The sequence below is a fragment of the Gavialis gangeticus genome, unplaced genomic scaffold (genome assembly GCF_001723915.1).
Source record: "Gavialis gangeticus isolate Ggan-Ray unplaced genomic scaffold, GavGan_comp1, whole genome shotgun sequence".
Lineage (NCBI taxonomy): Eukaryota > Metazoa > Chordata > Crocodylia > Gavialidae > Gavialis > Gavialis gangeticus.
Window position 1 is genome coordinate 31,093,831 of NW_017729029.1, and position 18,475 is coordinate 31,112,305.

Genomic DNA, 18,475 nt, shown 5'->3' on the forward strand with positions numbered 1-18,475 from the left:
TCCATATCCTTATACATATAAATAATATCATAAATGAAAGCTACAGCTATTTGTAAATTTAAAAATTCCAGTTGCTAATGTTTTTTCTCAGAAGGACATTCAGGAGCTAAAAAGAACATAAGGAAAAGCATAAGTGGCTGAAGGGGTTGATTTGCAGAGAGAATCTGTGTAGTTCATCTAAGCAATTATTGGGTTTACCAGGGATGTTGTTTATATCTTTTACATTTTATAAAAACTACAAAAATAAGAAAAGTGTTTTAGTGAGAAACAGAGATGTAACTTGAAGTAGGAATGGAGTAAATGTAAGAAAGGGAAAATGTAAGCTGAGTATAAGTCAAAATTGACTGAAAATGAGAAATCAAGCTGTGGACTAACCTTTCTAGGATGTGATAGAGTGCAGTCTGACTTCTACAGTAGATTACTGTTTCCCTGTTTTAGTTGGTTTCCACTGACATTTCCATATTACCAGTTCTTATAGATGTTTGTATTGTTGCTTTTCTCTTACCATGATTTTTTATAGATAACTTCATTGCCTAAAACCAAAACAAAATTACATAAACCTCACTTTTTGAATTAGTTTTAATTTGCTAGAGTGTCATAGTTATTGTGATCTGATATGGTATTTTAATATTCTGTCTGATTTCAGTTGAATCCTTTTAACTCAAAAAAGGCGGTAGAACTGAAAATACTCTGTGCTATTTAATTGTTCAGTTGCCATCAAAATTATGTTGTCATACATATTAGGTTTAGGTATCTCCTAAAATTCTGGGAGTGCAGATCAAGCACAGAATTTTGTTCTCAGGTTTGTTTGGCCCAGCCTAATCATAAATAAATTATCCAATATTAGCTAAGTCTTTGGTTGTACCTAAGGTTTCACATTCTGTATAATTTACATACTCTGTATTGTAAGATGTGTTTTCAACTTAGGCTGGATGTTCAGTGTCTACCAGGAGAATTGATGCTCTTTCCTAGTAGAAACCCAGAGCACATAGACATTCAGGCTTTTTGTCCTGGGATGAAAATGGCTGCTCTGGGAGAAAAATAACTTGGGAATGACAAAGGTTAAATCGCTCCGGGAGAGTCTCTTTCCCCCAGTTTCCCTCCAGGGTTCAGGGAGAGTAAAGCCAGGGGAAAAGCTCCTGGTGGGGGAGAAGGCATGGGGCTCAGCTACTCCCCCACCCCATAGACCAGGAGAGGAGGGGAGGAACAGCTGCCAGCTACTTCCTGCCTGCTTCTCACTCCTGGAGTTCCAGTGTGGGGTGAGGTAGGAGTATTTCCCCATGGCAGTAAAGCTCCTGAGCCTTGTCACTACAGCACAGCAGCTTGTCTCTGTTCTGGGTCACCTAGGTAGTGCAGGTGGCTAGGGGAAACCAAAGGGACTGGGAGCCAGGCCTGCATGCATGCAGAGGTTTTCCCCAAGCCGGACTCCAGTCCCTCTGGTTTTTCAGTTATTGCCCTTGCCACAGAGCTGAGTAGTGGGGGGAGGCAAAGGTAAGCTGGTACAGCCAAGTGCCGAACTTGCATGCCTGGCTCCCGGGTGTACTGGCTTTCCAGTTGCCACCCCTACTGCTCAGCTGAGCGTCAGAGGGGCAAGGGGAACCAGGCAAGGAACAGCGCTCCTGGTCACCAGAACCAAATACAGGGAATGCTGCTCCCTCCCTGCTTTTCCTTGCCTCTTCCCAACACTTAATTGAGTGGCTGGGACAGCAAATTAAAAGGCATAGGGGCCAGGAGTACAGTTTGCTGAAAGACTTCTATGGAGCATAGATCAGAAGGCAGTTTCCATCCTGTGATTCAGTAAAGGGCATATCCTAGACTTGACTGTTTCAAGACCTCAGTGCCCCTAGCAGATCCCATTAAAGCTTGATAGTGATCCAGCACCAAGACCAGCACCAGACTTTCTTTTTGAAGAAGCCGAGCTATTTTAGTCAAAGACAGGTGAGACGTATACCTTCAAAGATTTGAAGTCAGCCTTTGCTCATAGGTTCCAACCCTAGTCTGTTTCTGAAAAGATGGGGGAGAGATGTCAACCCAGCTTAGAGATAAAAGTTCCGTATCTTCATTGGCGAGTTCAAGCTCAGCTTGGTTATGTTTGTCGTCATTACACTCTCTCATCTGATTCTTAGCTCCTAACCTTTAAGATACTTACTTTGCATTGCAATAGGCCTTCTTCACAAGAAAGATCTCAGATTTATGGTGGGCTGGACCATTATCAATACAAGGTATTTCCATTTGGGCTCTTAGCAGCCCTGAGAGTCTTCACCAAGATCCTTATGGCCTACTCAGGCCACAGTGTGACTGCATACTGTATTAGGACGATTGATCAACAGAAGAAAATCCTCTGAACAGTTACCAGTCTGCAGTTTGTTGCAATCTTTCGACTTGCTAACTGCTGGACATTCAACCTTCCTTACTGTTCAGGCACTAAAGTTGACAGGGGCTGCTCTTCATTCCCTATCCAGCAGTGCCCTGCTTCCATGAAGAGGGTACCAACCCTTAATAGATATCTTCACAAGATCAAGGTCAGCTTGACAACATCAGTGACATGCTGCCTGAGCCTTCAAGTGCAGGGTCCCTAAATACACTGAGGGAGTGAAGCTCTACATTAATGAGGAGCTCAGGGCAGTAAGAAAAGTGTGTTAAGCCTTCCTACATCACTGCGTTTAAACAAGGTTGGGAAACTATCACTGTAGTGTTTTATACCAACAAACAAGGAGGAGTGAGGTCTCACTTCTCCCTATGTAAGCAAGCAGTATTTGGAACTGGCACAGCTGCTTTAAGATATCTCTGTCAAGTACCGTCATCTCCTGCATGTGATTGTGAGAGAGTGAGATGTCCCCGAGTATTCCAGACTACTAGGGTAGACATCCTCAGCTGACAAATATCCTTGTATTACAAGTGGAAAATCAAGGACTCAGTCCCTCAGGGTATCTTCGTGGATTGATGATTCCCAGAAGCTGACCTATTTGCCTTCAGCAAGAACATCAGCAAGAAGTTCTGATCCTCTTGCTCCAGAGGGAACACCCTGGCTCCATGTCCCAGGTCGTCTGCCATGATCAGAGAAACCTCTGTGCCTTTCTGATCATTTTTCTAATTCTGAGGAAACATCTCAAAGCAGTTCTTTCTGGGCTTAATATTTACTCACTCCAGCCTGGCAGAAAGAGTTCAGGTACCATAATCTCCAGCATATGATGAAGAGCCCTAGAGCTCTCCTGTTCTTCATCCTCCTTACATAGAATGGAGGGAAGATAGTACACCCAAAACCACTGTCTTAACTCTTCATCTTGCATGGGGACTGAAATGCTCTTGTAGGTAGAATGTGTATGTTCTTCTTCAGTCAGACATTCTTAGCTGAAAAAAGAAAGTTACACTTCTGTAGCTAAATGGACCAAGTCTGGTATATGTGATCTTTTTACCCTCAGGAAGCCTACAAAAGTGTTCTACCTGGGCTACTTGCTAGAACTGAAACCAGGAGACTAAGCCCACCTTTCAGTTAAGGTGTTCCTGGCTGCCATTTCAGTCCACCATTGTCCAGTTAAAGATCGGCATCTCTTTTCCCATCCTATAGTCCTGAATATTGTCTAGCGTGTAACCAAGATATTCCTTCTGTTAAAAAATCCCAAGTCCTAGTAGGTCCTGAATCTAATGCTCACATCCATGATGGAGCCAATGTTTGAGTCTTTGGCAACCTTCTTCTTTCTTCAGCTATGTAAGAAAGAAGCCTTATAAGTGACTTTTATTGCAGTGAGAAAAGTGGATAAAATCTAAGAGCCTATGGTAGATCCCTGTTCTGTTTTCTATCTTGGTAAGATTGTGATACCCTGGGGAGGGGAAGGGGGAGCTGCTATCCTGGCACCTAGTTCTCCTCTCCCTTGGTCCGGCCTGTCTCTTGGCTCTCCACCTTAAGCCTCACTTCACCTCAGTCTCTTTCCTGCCATACCTTCAATGTTATTCTGTTTGTTGTTGAGGGAGGGAGTCCCTGGGGCCAGGAGTTACCTCCTTGGTTGCCTCACCTGGGGCCTATACTCCCCCTCAAGTGCTTCCCCTTTAAGGGAGTGCTCCCAGAGGTTTCTTAGCACTTGTTGGGGCCTTGCTGTCACAGCCATGGCCCTCGTTTCCTCTGGCCGCACCTTCAGCCTTCATCTACTCTTTAAGACCTCGGTGTCCAGGTATCAGCCCTATTTTTGCAGCAGCCCCTCCTGGGGCTTCAGTCTCAGCATGCCAGTTTCTGTCCCTTTAGTTTAGGACTAGCTCCTGCTGTAAATATCAGGGACGTGCCACCCCCCTGGTTTACAGTTTCCTCCACCGCTGCATCCACAGCCTGGTCCTCCAATTCAAACAGAACAAAAACACAAGCCAGCTGCTTCATAATACAAATAGTTTGGGGGTAAATGTAGCCCGTAGGCACTACCTCAATCAAAGCCTTCTTCCCCAGCTTCCCTAGGTAGCTTGGGTGCCTGTCTGTCTCCAGGGGCCCCTCACTCCTACCAGCTCCTCTCCCTATTGCAGGCAGGGGTTGCCTCCTGCATGGTCAGAGGCTGGGTTTATCTCCGTAAGTCTAGTCTCCTTCTGGTCATGTAACTGGGTCTTCTGCAGCCAGTGACCAAGTATAGCCAATTGCTTCATTAGCCACCTGGCCTTATTAGTTCTGAGTCCACTCCTTACTGCCCTTCCTGGCCCAAGTCCCTGACCCTCTTGGGCCTTTTCTAGTAACGGGCTGGGGTGCCCTGTTACAGCTATACTCGAGGACTTGCCTCCCGTCTCAACTTAAAGCTGTCACTGAATTTCATTTCCACCAACAAATCAATTTGTTCAGGGCCTTCTCCAGATCTGAGAAATCTTTATGCATGCTTGATATGTCAAGAGCTTTGTCTTTGGCATAGAGCTCAACACTTCAGAAGCTGGCTCTTTGTCTCTGTATCATAAGGGATCCAAAGTTGCAGCAATGTCAGCTCACATGTTCAGTTGAATCGTGAACAGTGTCAGACTCTGAGAAACTGCTGAAAAGGACCCAGCATTGATGCTTAGCCCCCATTACATCCAAGCTGATGTGACTCAGTAACTTCCTACAAAGTTTTCTGTTGCTGACTTCTGCTGGGTAGCCACAAAAAGCTTGATACCTATTTTTATCAGGCACTCCACCATCACCAAACCTGCATGACATTTGGGACTGCTGTAGAGTCTCTACATTGATAATCTGTGACAAAAGAAACAAGTTATGTACAAGTAGAATTCTTTGATACAGGTTTTCCATATGCACTTTCTAGGTACCCCATCCCTCCATCCTTTTTTTTTCTTCCCAGTCATTTTATAATTCTGAGACCTGCAGTTGAGAGGAAACTGAGGAACAGAAAACATGGACTCCCCTTTATCTTCTATATGTAATACAAGGAGGGGTCTGATGAAGGTGTGGTGTATAGGTACTGCTAGGGCAAAAGTTTGAATACTTGAATCCACACCAAGAGTGAAAGTGTGCACATGAACAACACAGATTGACGAATTCCACTTACTGTAGGGCAGAAGGCAGGACAGGCTGGCATCCTGCCCTGCCTTTGGCTTGACTTCAGACTAACATGGCTAACTACCTCTCTCTACTTAGTGGTAAGTAACTTCTCTATCTGTGATGCTTCACTCCATTGAATTCCCATCTTTCTGGGGAAAAGGAGGGAGTATATTTCCTAAGTGTTTCCCTGATGTGGTCAATTCTGTGACATCCAACTATTTTAATCTTAAAATCATTAAATGTACTGCAGTGTATTAAATATCAACCTTAAGTTAATTTTATGTTGTCGCTGAACAGGCTGAGACAATATTTCAAGAAATGTTTCCAAAGGAGGAATTTTGCCCACCACCACCAAATCCAGAAGATATTGTCTATGATGGAGATGGAACTCAGCCAGAAGATCCTGGATTCAGTATTTCACCTGAGCCAAAAGCAGAGCCCTTGCCTGAAGAAAGCAGCACAGAAGAGCACAATGAATAATAGTAGTAATAATAAGAATAATAATAAAAAGCCTAAACCCAATATCACTATCATCTCAGTGGAAGATTTGGACCTGGTCTGGGGGTAACCATTTTGTTTATTATTCACTATCCTTATAACTAGGTTTAATTCTACTTTACCTCTTTAAATACCCTCATTGATTGCAATTGTACTGCTCAGAGGTATGTAATATTCAGCTCTTCTAGGAGTGTTAAAAGCTGATCCAGAATCACTTAAGACAAGATATTTAATTTTAAAGTTCATATAATTTCCTTGAAAAGACTTTAGGTATATTTGTGAGATGAAGGAATCTTTCTAAAATCAACTGCATGCTTCAAAATAGTCAATAGAAACAAAAATTATGAGTCAGTTTAACTTCCAAAGGGACAGATCTTCAGTTTAGTATACACTATTTTGAAGTCAGTGGCTCTGTGAAAATTTACCAGTGGAAGATTTGTCTCCTTTAAACTGCTTATGGGGATAGGGCACTAAAGAGTGTTGGCAGTTCTGGGACAGCAAGCTTTTATTTGCTGTTAAGAGCTCTTCTTAATTTGAAAGTTGTTTTTGAAGTATATAATATAACATCCTTAAATAGTTTTGAAATCAGTATCGTTCCATTTATTCATATTAAGCCGAAATAAAGTATAAGCTAGTAAATATGCTTGGTCTCATTTGAAATTATATATTAGAAATATTAAAGAATTGAATACCATACTTGTGTGATAAAGTGTCCAGGTTTCAATTTTGTTTGCAAGTAACTGACAGTCCAGTCAGGAAGAACATATCAATACTGGACATTCTTGCAGAATTAAGAACCATAAATTAAGTATGCTTGGAATCTTCATGAAGATTTAGTTTCAACAAAAAATAAGGCACCAAATGAACACATTTAAGTATTTGCAAGATTAAAAGATATACATTATTAAAACAGAATTGTTGGCTGTTGTTTTTCTTGAGGGAAAATTACTGATTATAATTGCAGTTGTGTTAATTCATTTGAAGTAATAGGTCTAAAATTATGTAAATTATGCATTTTGTAATGATAAATCATAAACATATTTATACAAGAATTTTATAAATTGTATTTATAAACTTGGTTTCTATATAGAGTTACAAAACCCAGACATTTCTTGCAAAGATTAATTAGAGTAATAGACTCCCAGCCCTCCTTTGAACCATATTTTGAAATCATATAACGAAAAGGAAAACAAAGTAGTTAGTAGTGTCTTTTCTTAGAATCAAAAGATTTACTTGAGGTCAAAAAGGCACTGTGGGTCAGTAATGTCTATAAGTATATGTGCTGGGTAAACTTAAATATGGTAATAGTAATGTTTTAAATACTATACATCAATAACATGCCATCAAATTATGACTGTTCAGTATTGGCAGATATTTATTGACACAACTCTGCTTTTTGTACAGTTTTCCAGTGAATGTGCCTGCCTTGAAAATGGCTTTGTGCCATAAAGGTTAATTTATTTATTTTTTTACAACATAGCTAACACAGTTATTCTCTGTTTTACATTATACTACAAAGTCCAACTTGCATTTCACAAATATGTTAATGTTTGGAGTCTGTTAGTATTTAGAATGTGTTAGTGTTTAGTGTCAGTTACATTTAGGTTTTTATTTAATAGACATCCATGAGTTTAATCCTAAAGTCCTCAAAAGAATGTAGTTGAAAATTGTTTTGATTGCTAAATGATAATGATAGTGATCATTGGAATGCTTGAAATTAGTGCTTATTTACAAGTGGCAAAAAATAGCCTACCTCTTCATTCTCAGCTATCATTTTTTGTATGTACCAGAAAGCATGCACATAAAAAGGTAATTATATTTATAGAGTAACAAATGTGTTAAAAGGTTAAGATGAGGACCTGTTTTCTGTTTGCCATTCAGTAACCTGGACCATGTTTGAGTTCTTATCTTTTGTGTTTATGGACAAATTACATTTGTTCTATGAAAATTAAAGTTTTGGTTGCAAATGTATTTTCCTGTGTCTTATTTCAGTTGTTTTTTAAAAAAGCAGCTAGCTCAAAGTCTTATTGTACTATTTTTTCAATGTCTATTGTGTTATTGATGATATGATGAAACTTAAATGAATCAAAAGAAATTTACATAATAAAAGTGTGTCAAATAAAAATCCTCGTTATGTTAGATGTTCAAGTTCAGTTAAAACAAGGACTGCATAACCTTCAAATTACAGACCATGACTTTATACTACATTCATTGTCTAAAAACTGTTTTCATGTCTTACTCAGGTAGTGAATAGATATCTAAGATGTTCTTTCTAGAAGAGCTGAGTTCCCAACAACTTATTTTCAATAGTACAGATAAGAGACTTTTGTTTTACAGAAACTGTGCCATTTCGTTCTTGATTTAAATGATTTAAACATACTAAGTGAGGGTTAGGCTTATTTGAAGTAGTTTTTAAGACTTGTCAGACAGGATGTATTCAAAAGATAACATGACTTTTTAAAAAATGGCAATTTATCTGTGGGATTATTAATAAATCAAGTTAAAGAAAGATAAGGTTAATTGAATTTTTAAACAAGTAGCTGTATTATCCTTCAAGCACCTTGGAGCTCATACAATATTCACACCTTTTTTCTAACGAGTGCTTTGATATGTTTGAATTCCTTTTTTAATGAGTGCTTTCTTTTTAACTTTGGTTAATTGAATTAACCCTTCATATGCAGCCTCACAATTTGATACCATTTTCCTTTCTTAGTGTTATATTGTCTGGTGTGTATGACAGCAATCAGTTATTCTTTCCTTACAACCATATTCAGCCCAGAAACTGCTATGTCTGCTTTTTCTTGCAGTGATGATGCTTAGGGCCATTTGACAGGTAATCATTAGAACCTGGATCCTTGCAGACTATGGGGTCTTTTCTCCTATCATTGCAGGGGGATTTATGTGGGTAACTCCCATTACTGCTAATGGGACTTGCATGTGTAAATCCTCCTTGCAACAATGGGAAAATTGACCCCTAATAAGAAATTCCTTTTGTGCTAGACTTGCTGATTCAGGACTGTCCAGGAATTACCAGCTCTTGTATGGAGGCCTGAAGTACAGAGAAGATGCTAGCACTCTGTCATCTTAGTGGGATACTGAGAGTAGGAAATAGGAATTTAAGAGGTTTGTAAGGAATATTTAATGCTGTGTGTTCACTATTCATTTTTGGTTATATTGACAGATTTCCCATAACAATTCTGTATTTTTTCATATAGCAAACTCTGATTTTCTTTTTTTTTTTTTTATGGAGTTTACCAGGGTGGTTTTACTTCAGCAATTCATCTTTTATAGTAATGTATCCTTCTAAACATCACTTTATTTCAGCAGCATCAGGACAGTTTAGTAACAGTTTGCTAGTAATCCCTTAACTAATAGGAAGTGAAAGAGAACACTGTAAAAGACTTGATCATTTATTTTTCAATGTTCTCGGCAGTCAAGTCCTCTAAAAACATTGTTAAACATTCAGTTGCTTCAAAAATGGATACTTTTTCTCTAAACTTTCTTGGATACCCATTCAAAGAAGCTTTTAAATGCATTCTGCAATGTGGAACTGCATATAAGTAACATATTGGACTAGATTTGCTTTAGAATAAGAAAACAAACAAAATAAGAAAGTATTAAGCCTGCTCTAACACATTACTGGGTTGTCTAGGCCTCTGACGTGTGTGTGTTAATCTTTATAAGAGCCTAAATACAAGTAATAGAATGTTCTTTACAGAACCACTGTGAGAATGTAAGTCACAGATCCCATAAAAGACTACAGGGATCATCTGTGTGGCTTCCAGAGTATGCACTATGAACCTGTACCTGAGTGACTATTTTGAAACTACCAAGAAGAGGGAAGACACTGAGCGCTAGAATATAACAAATTTGTTTGGCTGGCTATCCATGTCCTATCTTGACTTCCTGTTTGTTTTTTACAGCCTCCATCTCCTATTCTACTTTCAAAACTTCTTAACTATAAAATATTAGCCATTCGTTAGACGCAGTTGAATAGATTTTGCCTCTGAGTCTTGGTGAAAATCTCCCCAAGTTAACTGCAGTGAGCTGGCTTTCTATTAGCTTGTCAGCCAAGTAAAGAATGCTTTTCCTTCGGTCAGTTGTTCTAAGGATTTTTCTTCCAGCAAATATAAGTCATACTGTTTCTACTTCTCTACAATTCATGGGCCTGCCAGTGCCCATGGTACCCTTCTAAGAAGGCCAACAGAGCTGTTTATGTATGATCCTGCTTTTTTTTTGCTGGTCCAAGTACACTATCCCTAAGGACCCATTTATCAATAAAACATCACCCATTTTAGCAATATCATTTTATACCCTTATATAAGCATGTCTGTTTGACTGCCAGCATTTAAAAATATTTATTATAATCTCTTCATGCATTGTCTTTAAAATCAGCCCATGCCTTGCCAACAACTGCAATCAAGAACCAATGTTGCTTATACAGCGTTGGTTCTTGCAAGCTGGGTTGCAGTGTAGATGATGTCCAGTTTCCTGTAGTCCTTAACATCTTTGTAATGTGGAATCTACATATGGTATGAAGAGAAATAATTACACCAGAAAAAAGGATTGTTGCCGAGTAAGTTAGTATAATTTGTCTACCTCTTTTTCTTCCAAAAGGTCTTTTTTTTTCAGTTTTCAGCAGACAGTAACCCACAAAACGTCCAATGCATTTGTCCACGTGAGGCCTATTGTCTCTCACTGGTCTTTAATGGATAATATTCTGTTTAGTTCTGAGAGAAAGGTTAGGGAAAATGGGTGATGTATTTGCAGCTGCTGGGCATCAATTTTGTAAACTAGCTGAGAACCCTGTGTTGTTTTGGCCACCCATTGCAGTCAAAGTGATATAGTGATATAGAGGTTACTTTGTAGCACCATTCATATGGTTGGAAAACTGGGTTCCACCATACTCAGCAAGAGAACACCAAAGAAATGCCATATGGGGCACTGGGTCAGACTACAGTCCACTTAACGAAGAGTTCTATGGTTCACAGTAGCAGAGAGTGGATGCCAAGCCACAGAGTATTTTTGCAAGGCCTGTGCAGACTAATCAGTCTCTTGCCCTCTTCTCTACAGATTCCAGTATTCAGACAAAGAGTCCTAATTTTGAGGTTCTTCCCCTAACTGTGTTGCTTAATACAAATGGACCTAGACTCCATGGTTTTGTTCAATCCAGTTTTTGAACCTGGTTAAATTATTAACCTCCAACATTTCATGGTAGTTTGTCCCACCAGCTAATTACTCATTTTGTATGGGGAGAAAAAAGCTTTCTTTTGTGTTTTAAATTTGCTATGTAATAATTGCATTGCATGTCCCCTCATTCCAGTATTGTGAAAGACGGTAAATATTACTTTCTATTACTTTCTCCATGCCACCCATGATTTCATAGACTTCTATCATACCCCTTCCTCAACTGCCTTTTGTTAAGCTGAAACATCCCAGTCTTTAAGCTTCTTCATACCTCTGATCATCCTTGTTGCCCTTCTCTCTGCCTGTTCTAGTTCTGCTATCACATTTTTGAGAGAGGGGACAAGAAATGTAATATTTAAGGAATGGGTGCATGATAGTTTTATACAGTGGCATAATTTTTTAAAATTTATTTTCCTTTCTTGATAATCCCTGGTTGTCTTGACTGCTGCTGAACTATGGGCTGATATCCAGAGAACTATCCACAGTAATTCCAAAATCTCTTTCCTGAGTAACAGCAATTAATGTAGAGCCCATCATCTTGACTTGGTATACCTTGACTCTAGGCAAGGCTTTTGATATGGTCTCCCACAATATTCCCTAAGAAATATGGGTTGGATGAATAGACTGTAAGGTGGATAAAAAAACTGTCTGGATCATCAGGCTCAGAGTGTAGTAGTCAATGGATCGATATCTAGTTGGCAGCTGGCATCAAGGAGTGCCCCATGGGTCAGTCCTGGGGCCGGTTTTGTTTAATGTCTTCATCAACAACCTGGAAGATGGCATACAGTACACCCTCAGCAAGGTTTCAGGTGACACCAAGCTGTAGGAAGCACTAGATATGCTGGAGGGTAGGGTTAAGCTTCATAGAGACCTAGACAAATTAAAGGATTGGACCAAAAGAAATCTCATAATGTTCAATAGGGGCAAGTGCAAAGTGCTGCACTTCGGATGGAACAGTCCCATGCACCAGTACAGGCTGGGGACAGACTCGCTGGACAGCAGCTCTGCAGAAAAGGACCTGGAGGTTACAGCAGACAATAATTTGCCCACCCTGCGTTGGACAGAGAAAGTGATCAGTTCATGGTCACTGTCAGCAAGCTTCCCCTTGATCCTCACTCACCAGATTGTCCCCTTTGGCCAGAACCAGATCCAGCAGTGCCTCTCCCCTAGTCGGCCCATAGACCTCTTACATTAGGTAGAGGTCATCAATGCAAGCAAGAAAGGTACACGATCAGTCAGATTTGGCTTTTCCCACAAGATATCAGGGAGGTTGAAGTCCCCTGTGATGATCATGCATCAGGAGCATGTAGCCTCAGCCAGTTCCCTATTAAATTCATGGTCCAGTTGTTCTTCTTGGTGGGGATGTCTATAATAGACTCCTATGAGTATGTCTTCTTTCCCATGCTCTCCCCATATTTTAACTGAGAGGGTCTCAAGATAGCTTTTATGGTTAGTAAACTCAGTTTGGGGGGGAAGTTTACTGCTCCTTGATGTAGAGAACTACACCCCACCCCTCTTCCCAACAGAGTCTCTCCTGTACAAGGTATAGCCTTCTATACCAACAGACCAGTCATAGGTGGAGTCCCACCAGATCTCTGTTATCCCTATGAGATCGTAACCTTTTTCACACAAGAGAAGGGCCAGTTCCTCTTGCTTGTTTCCCAAGCTCCTGGCATTTGTGTACAGGCAGTTGAGTCTGCCATGGGAAGCCCTAGGCTTCCTTATGTGATAGGATGTGACTTTTACCAGGGCTGTCATAGGAGTGGGTTCCCTTAGGCTACGTAAGTTATTTCTACTGCGATTGACACGACCTAGGCTAGAACTGTTATTTGATCACCCGTCCCCCAGTGATCTTAGTTTAAAGCCCTGTTGAGTAGGTCAGTCATCCTGGCTGAGAAGAGCTTCTTCCCTTTCCAGGTGAGGTAGAGGCCATCCCTTCCCAACAATCCACTGCCTCACTGAAGTGCAGACTGTGGTCAAAGAAGCCGAAGCCCTCACAATGGCACCATTGCTGTAGTCTTCTGTTCACCTCACCAATGCACCTTTCTCTCCAGGACCTGTGACCCATGACTGGGAGGACTGAGGAAAAAAACTACCTGTGCCCCCAGACCCCTGAGCCCAGCCCCCAGAGCTCTGTAGTCATGCATGACCTGGCCAGGATTGTTCCACACCATATCATTTGTGCCTATGTGGATGAGTAACATTAGACAGTGGTCAGAGGGCTGCATGAGTTTGGGGATCCTCTCAGTGACATCCTGGATATAAGCCCCAGGGAGGCAACAGACCTCATGGACTAAGGGGTCCAGGCAACAAATCGCACCCTCTGTCCCCCTCAGGAGGGAGTCATGCACCATGATTAGTCTGTGTCTTCTAGGTGCAGTTGTTGGTGGCCCTCTATCCTCACATGCTGGAGCCAGCAGCTGGGCTGGCTCTGCTGATGTGAGGGGTTCAAAACTGTTATGCAGCTCCAGGGGAGTGGTCACCCTCATGCAGTACCTCCTTGGGCTGGCAAATAATCCTCGTCCAGGCAATCCCTGGGACAGTAGAGTTTACAGTATCTGCTCAGCTTCTCCTTTGTGGGATTGGAGTGTCAAGTTCTTTATCTGCTCTGATGGCAGTCTTAGGCACATTCTCTTTGAAGCACTTAAGTAGGGTACTTCATAGATGGTACTTCACAGATTTTTTTTTTATTTCAGTAGTAACAAGGGACCATCAACAATGTGGCATCACGTAACCTCTGCTTGGTAGAGTTTATAATCTAAATAAGACAACACTATTTAAGTGAAGTAATGGGTCTGAAATAGTATGAAAGTTGCATGTGGTCCTCTTAATTTGAATATGGAGAATGAATCACATGAATATGGAATCATGTGAGGAAGGGTTTGACTAGTTGGAAAAACTAGGGAAGTCAGAAAAAGATGTAAAAAATGTAAAGGAGGGACATAAGAAGTTGGAAAGAGAAACCAAGCTGTTGGCAGTCAGGGAAGAGGTTAGAGCCAGAAGTTCAGCAGTAATTCAGTGCAGAAGTGAAAATATAGTGTCAGATCTGTGGGAAAAAGGCTGAAATTAGTATTGGCAGGCTGGTGCTGCAGAACCTGCTGAAGGTGAAGCTCTGCTGCCTTGAGAATTTGTCTGGGCCAGACAGTGGCTTCTCTTTGAAATATTTCTCTCATCTCAGCCACAAGGCTTAGGGAAGATGGAGGCCCAGAAGTCTCTCAGTGCTCATGAAGGGAGAACATGAACAGTCCTGCAGAATTCTATTTCTGCAAATCTGCTTAAGTCATATCCATCTTTATTCCTGTTCCCCTTTTCTCAACATGCTCAAACCTTTTGAGGTGGTTTCCATGGTTGCTTTTCTGACCTAGTTTCTTCCATTCATAGGCCTTGTTTACATGAGTCATGAATAGACCTCCTCTCCTGGACAGAGGTATGAATGGGGAAGATGGTATATTTATAAATAATATAAAATAATATATTTTTCTCATCGTTAAGGGGAGCCACAAAGTCTGGAGATCTTCCCATTTCTTTCGCATGCCTTCTCCATGTGCCCATCTTTTGGCCCTTCAGAGTTAACAGAATCTTAAATGTTGATCAGTCCTTTACTTACTAAAACATCTAAAGAAAATAACAATCTCATTTTCTAAAGTGAAGCAATCTGAAAAGTCTAAAGGGAATCACACTTGCCACTGAAATTTTATTTTAATTGGTGGGGGTAGGGGAAAGGAGAGAATGCTAATTAGCATTCTCATATGTGGCTGATACTAAGCACTTTTTGTTAAAAAGAGACATCATTTGTGACACTTAAAGTTTTGGGATGCCAACACTAGGTATTAGTTTATAGTTTCTTACACATTCTAGTAGTAGTTTAACGATCAGAGGGAAAACTTAAAATATACTCAGTCTTTAAAAACAACTATTTTAATATAACTTTTTCTCCAGACACCTTCCTTTGTGTCTCATAAGAAGTAGGAAATTGTCAGCCATGTGGAATTCATGACTCCAACCTCATATCCAGCCATAAAATTATATTTGGTGGAAGTAGAGCTTGTTAGCAATTCCACCATTATCTTTATTTACAGGCTGCCAGACCCTGTTTATAACAGTGACTAGTTCTTCAAAATCTGGAAAGAGAACCATGTAGGAATGTAGTAAATCTCAGTGGCATTTGAGATTTAGAAAGTTGACAGTGAAGTATCAAGAAGAGGCAGTTGTTGACTGCATGGGAGGTCTGATCAAAGGAGACTTTAATAGAAAATACTCGTCATGTCATAATTCTAACAGACAATAAATTTTCTTAGTTGCATACATTGAGAAAAAAAGATGGAAGATATCATCCTGAATATATATCAAATCCTAGTTCTATGTATTTGAGTAAACATCTTCAACGATCATGGTTGATGGCCAGTGTTTAGAATGCTGCCCAAGTGGTGGTTTTATGCAGGTGCCTTCTCACTTTGGGGAGAAGATTCTTTGAGAAGTTAAATTTCTATTAAATTGGCAAATTTCTCTGGGCTCTATCTTCACCTACTTTTATACTTTATTTTTGTTTAGTCTTTAAAATTTATTCTAATTTTGTAAACAAGCTAAAATAAATACTTTATTTTGGGAGTAACATGACATAGTGCTGGGCCTGCAGACCAGATCCAGCCCCCAGTGCCATGTCATTTAGCCTGCAGGACTCCACCTGGGTCTGGAAATTTGGAAGTGGGAGAGTGGTATCACTGCTCCCCCACTGCCAAATTTCCAGACCCATGGAGAGCCCTGGGCCCCACATGCTGGAATGGGCACCTAATTCCAGTGTGCAGGGGTGGCCCCAGGACACAATCCCAGCATGTGGGAGTTGGGAGGGGGTAGCATTGGGCCCCAAGGCCCAATCCTAGTATGGGGGAAGACTGGCGGTACAGGGTAGTGCCAGGCCCCCAAAATCCAATCCTGGTAGCTGGGGGGGGGGGCAGTCTCATGTCCTTTGGGACCAATCCTGGAGTAGGGATGAGAGGAGGGGGAAATGCCAAGCTGCAGACTAATCCCAGTCCTTGGGGCAGGGCAAATGCAGTGCTGGCCACAGGGTCTAATGCCAGTATCTGGGGTTCAGTCTGGCCTGCAAACCAGCCCCGTCCTACTCGTTTGACCTGCAGAGCCAAAAGGTTGTGAGCACCCCTGACCTAATGTTTAGAGTAGGAGATAGGAAGCCAGGAGACTGGGTTACTATTCCTAATAAAAATTATGTTAACTCCTGAAATACTACAACATGCAGTCAGAGGAGTTTTATTTTAGTTTCAGTCAGAGGAGTTTTTGCACCAGAAAGACTTTTAAAGCATCCAGAAAACCTGCTCATGCAAACAAGCACACCACTCCAGCTCAAGAAATGTGGTGTGTACAAATGCCCTTTGAGGCTATATAGGCCTTGCATTTATACCACGAGTTATAAAGAGCTGATCTTCAGTTTATAATATTTTTGGCATGAAGCCAGCTGGAGAATTGAGTCTCCATATTGTGCGTGCTTCATTCTCAGGTACCTCAGAGGTGGTGGAACATTCCAGGGCACTCCCTTCTAATGGCAAATGATCTCTTTCTTCAGGAACTGCCAATTTCTGGCTCTAATTCAAGGCAGACAAGGTTCTTTGGGTGAATCTGATGTCTGTTATTAGACCAACTTAAATAGTTGGAGGGGCGGAATTTAGCAAGCTTTTGGGTTTAAAAACCCTTTGTCAGGCTGAGGAAGCCTCTGCAGTTGAGTTGGCATGTGTTCTTCCTAGATGGAATGAATAGTAAAGAAGTCAAAGGCTGGTATGCATACAAGATGGGCAGTCAGTGAAGATGTAAATTGAGTCAGTAGGTGAGAGACAGGCTGGGTTGTGGGGAGAGAAAAGGGGGATGAATGTAGCAGGTGGATAGTAGAGAGGTACCCGGAGAGTCAGATGTCAGGCAGGTTACAATGTGTCATAAATCCAATGTCTATATTCAGTCCATGATTTTTTGCATCCAGTAGGCTGATGAAGTGAAGTTCATAGGCTCGTCTCTGAGAAGTGTTTTGTAAGTTCCCTTTGAGGATTAAAACTGAGAGATTGGAGAGAGATTGGTTTTCTTGGGAGAAATGTCCCTGCACAGGTAGTTGGGTGTTCTTGTCTTTGATAGATTTCTGGTGTGCATTCATTGTGGTACATAGTTGTTGTTTGGTCTGTCCTACATATTTTCTATCAGGGCATTTGGTGCACTGGATGAGATATATTAGATTTCTGGAGGTGCAGCTGTAAGATGCAGGAATGCTGATGGTTCTGTTGTAGGGTGTAGTAATTGTGGAGGTGGTAGAGATATGTTGACAGGTTTTGCATTTCTTGTCATGGCATGGTCTGGATCCATTTGGTGTGTTTTGGGCCATAGGAATTTTTCTTCTGGTGATTAGGTTAGCAAGGTTCGGTGCTTGTTTGAAGACTGGGATGGTTGGGTCTGGGAAGATCTCTTTAAGAATAGGGTCTCTAACTTCTGTTTCTCTGATGAGCTGCAGATCTCTAATTCTATCCCTAGATTCAATCAGTGTTACTCCAACTCCTAGAGAGTGATTTCGTTGCCTCATAGTAGCTTTACAGTGACTTAGGCTTCTCTTCTCTCTCACTCTGAACACGAAGTTGCGGTTATGAATGAACTTCTGCTAGCTGCCCTCTGTATTGTCTGATCCTGCACCTTCCCCTTCAGTAGGTCCTGTTGATGTGATGACAAAGCATCTGGATTGTTGTATGCCTTGATGGCAGTGCTCTTAACTTCTCAGAACCTGGCTCAGAAGCTGTAAGCCTTGAGATTGTACACTCTAGGTTTTGTACTTTAGAAGCTCCATAATGACAACTATAGAATTTAAAAGCTGTTAATTACCAACATATTCTATGAGCTTGCCCAAGGGAAGCTTAGTTGTCAGGACAAAGTACTTAAACATTTTTCTGCTTTGTGAACTTTTTACTACTGTTAAAGTCATGGTTGAATCATGACATTACTTTGCAGTAAGTATCCAGTAAATTAATTTATCCACTGATAAATGTATTATTTGTCTAGTGAATGTATTTACCGTATTTACTCAATTTAACATGGGGGGAAGCCCCATGACTTAGAATTAAGTAAATATGATAAATATTTACCATATTGAAGGGCAAGTGGCTGCTGTGGTTTTGGCTCCAGCCCCTACCCAGGGTTGGGGTTGTAGTTGCAGATGTAGCTCTTCCTGCCCCTTCCTCCAGCCTCTGCATCCTACCATCTCCCCCTTGCAGCCCCTTTCCCCTCATCTCCCTCCCCCCCACA

The 18,475-nt window shown here is 41.1% G+C and overlaps 1 protein-coding gene across 1 annotated transcript in view; it reads left to right on the plus strand.

Annotated features, from left to right (window-relative positions):
• Nucleotides 1–7,970, plus strand: part of CHM (CHM, Rab escort protein 1) — a 175,620-nt gene extending 167,650 nt beyond the window's left edge. Inside the window, exon 15 of the mRNA XM_019521378.1 lies at nucleotides 5,801–7,970. Within this exon, the coding sequence (XP_019376923.1) occupies nucleotides 5,801–5,983 (183 nt within the window). The 3' untranslated portion in view covers nucleotides 5,984–7,970. The remainder of the gene's footprint in view (nucleotides 1–5,800) is intronic.
• The last annotated feature ends 10,505 nt before the right edge of the window (nucleotides 7,971–18,475 follow it).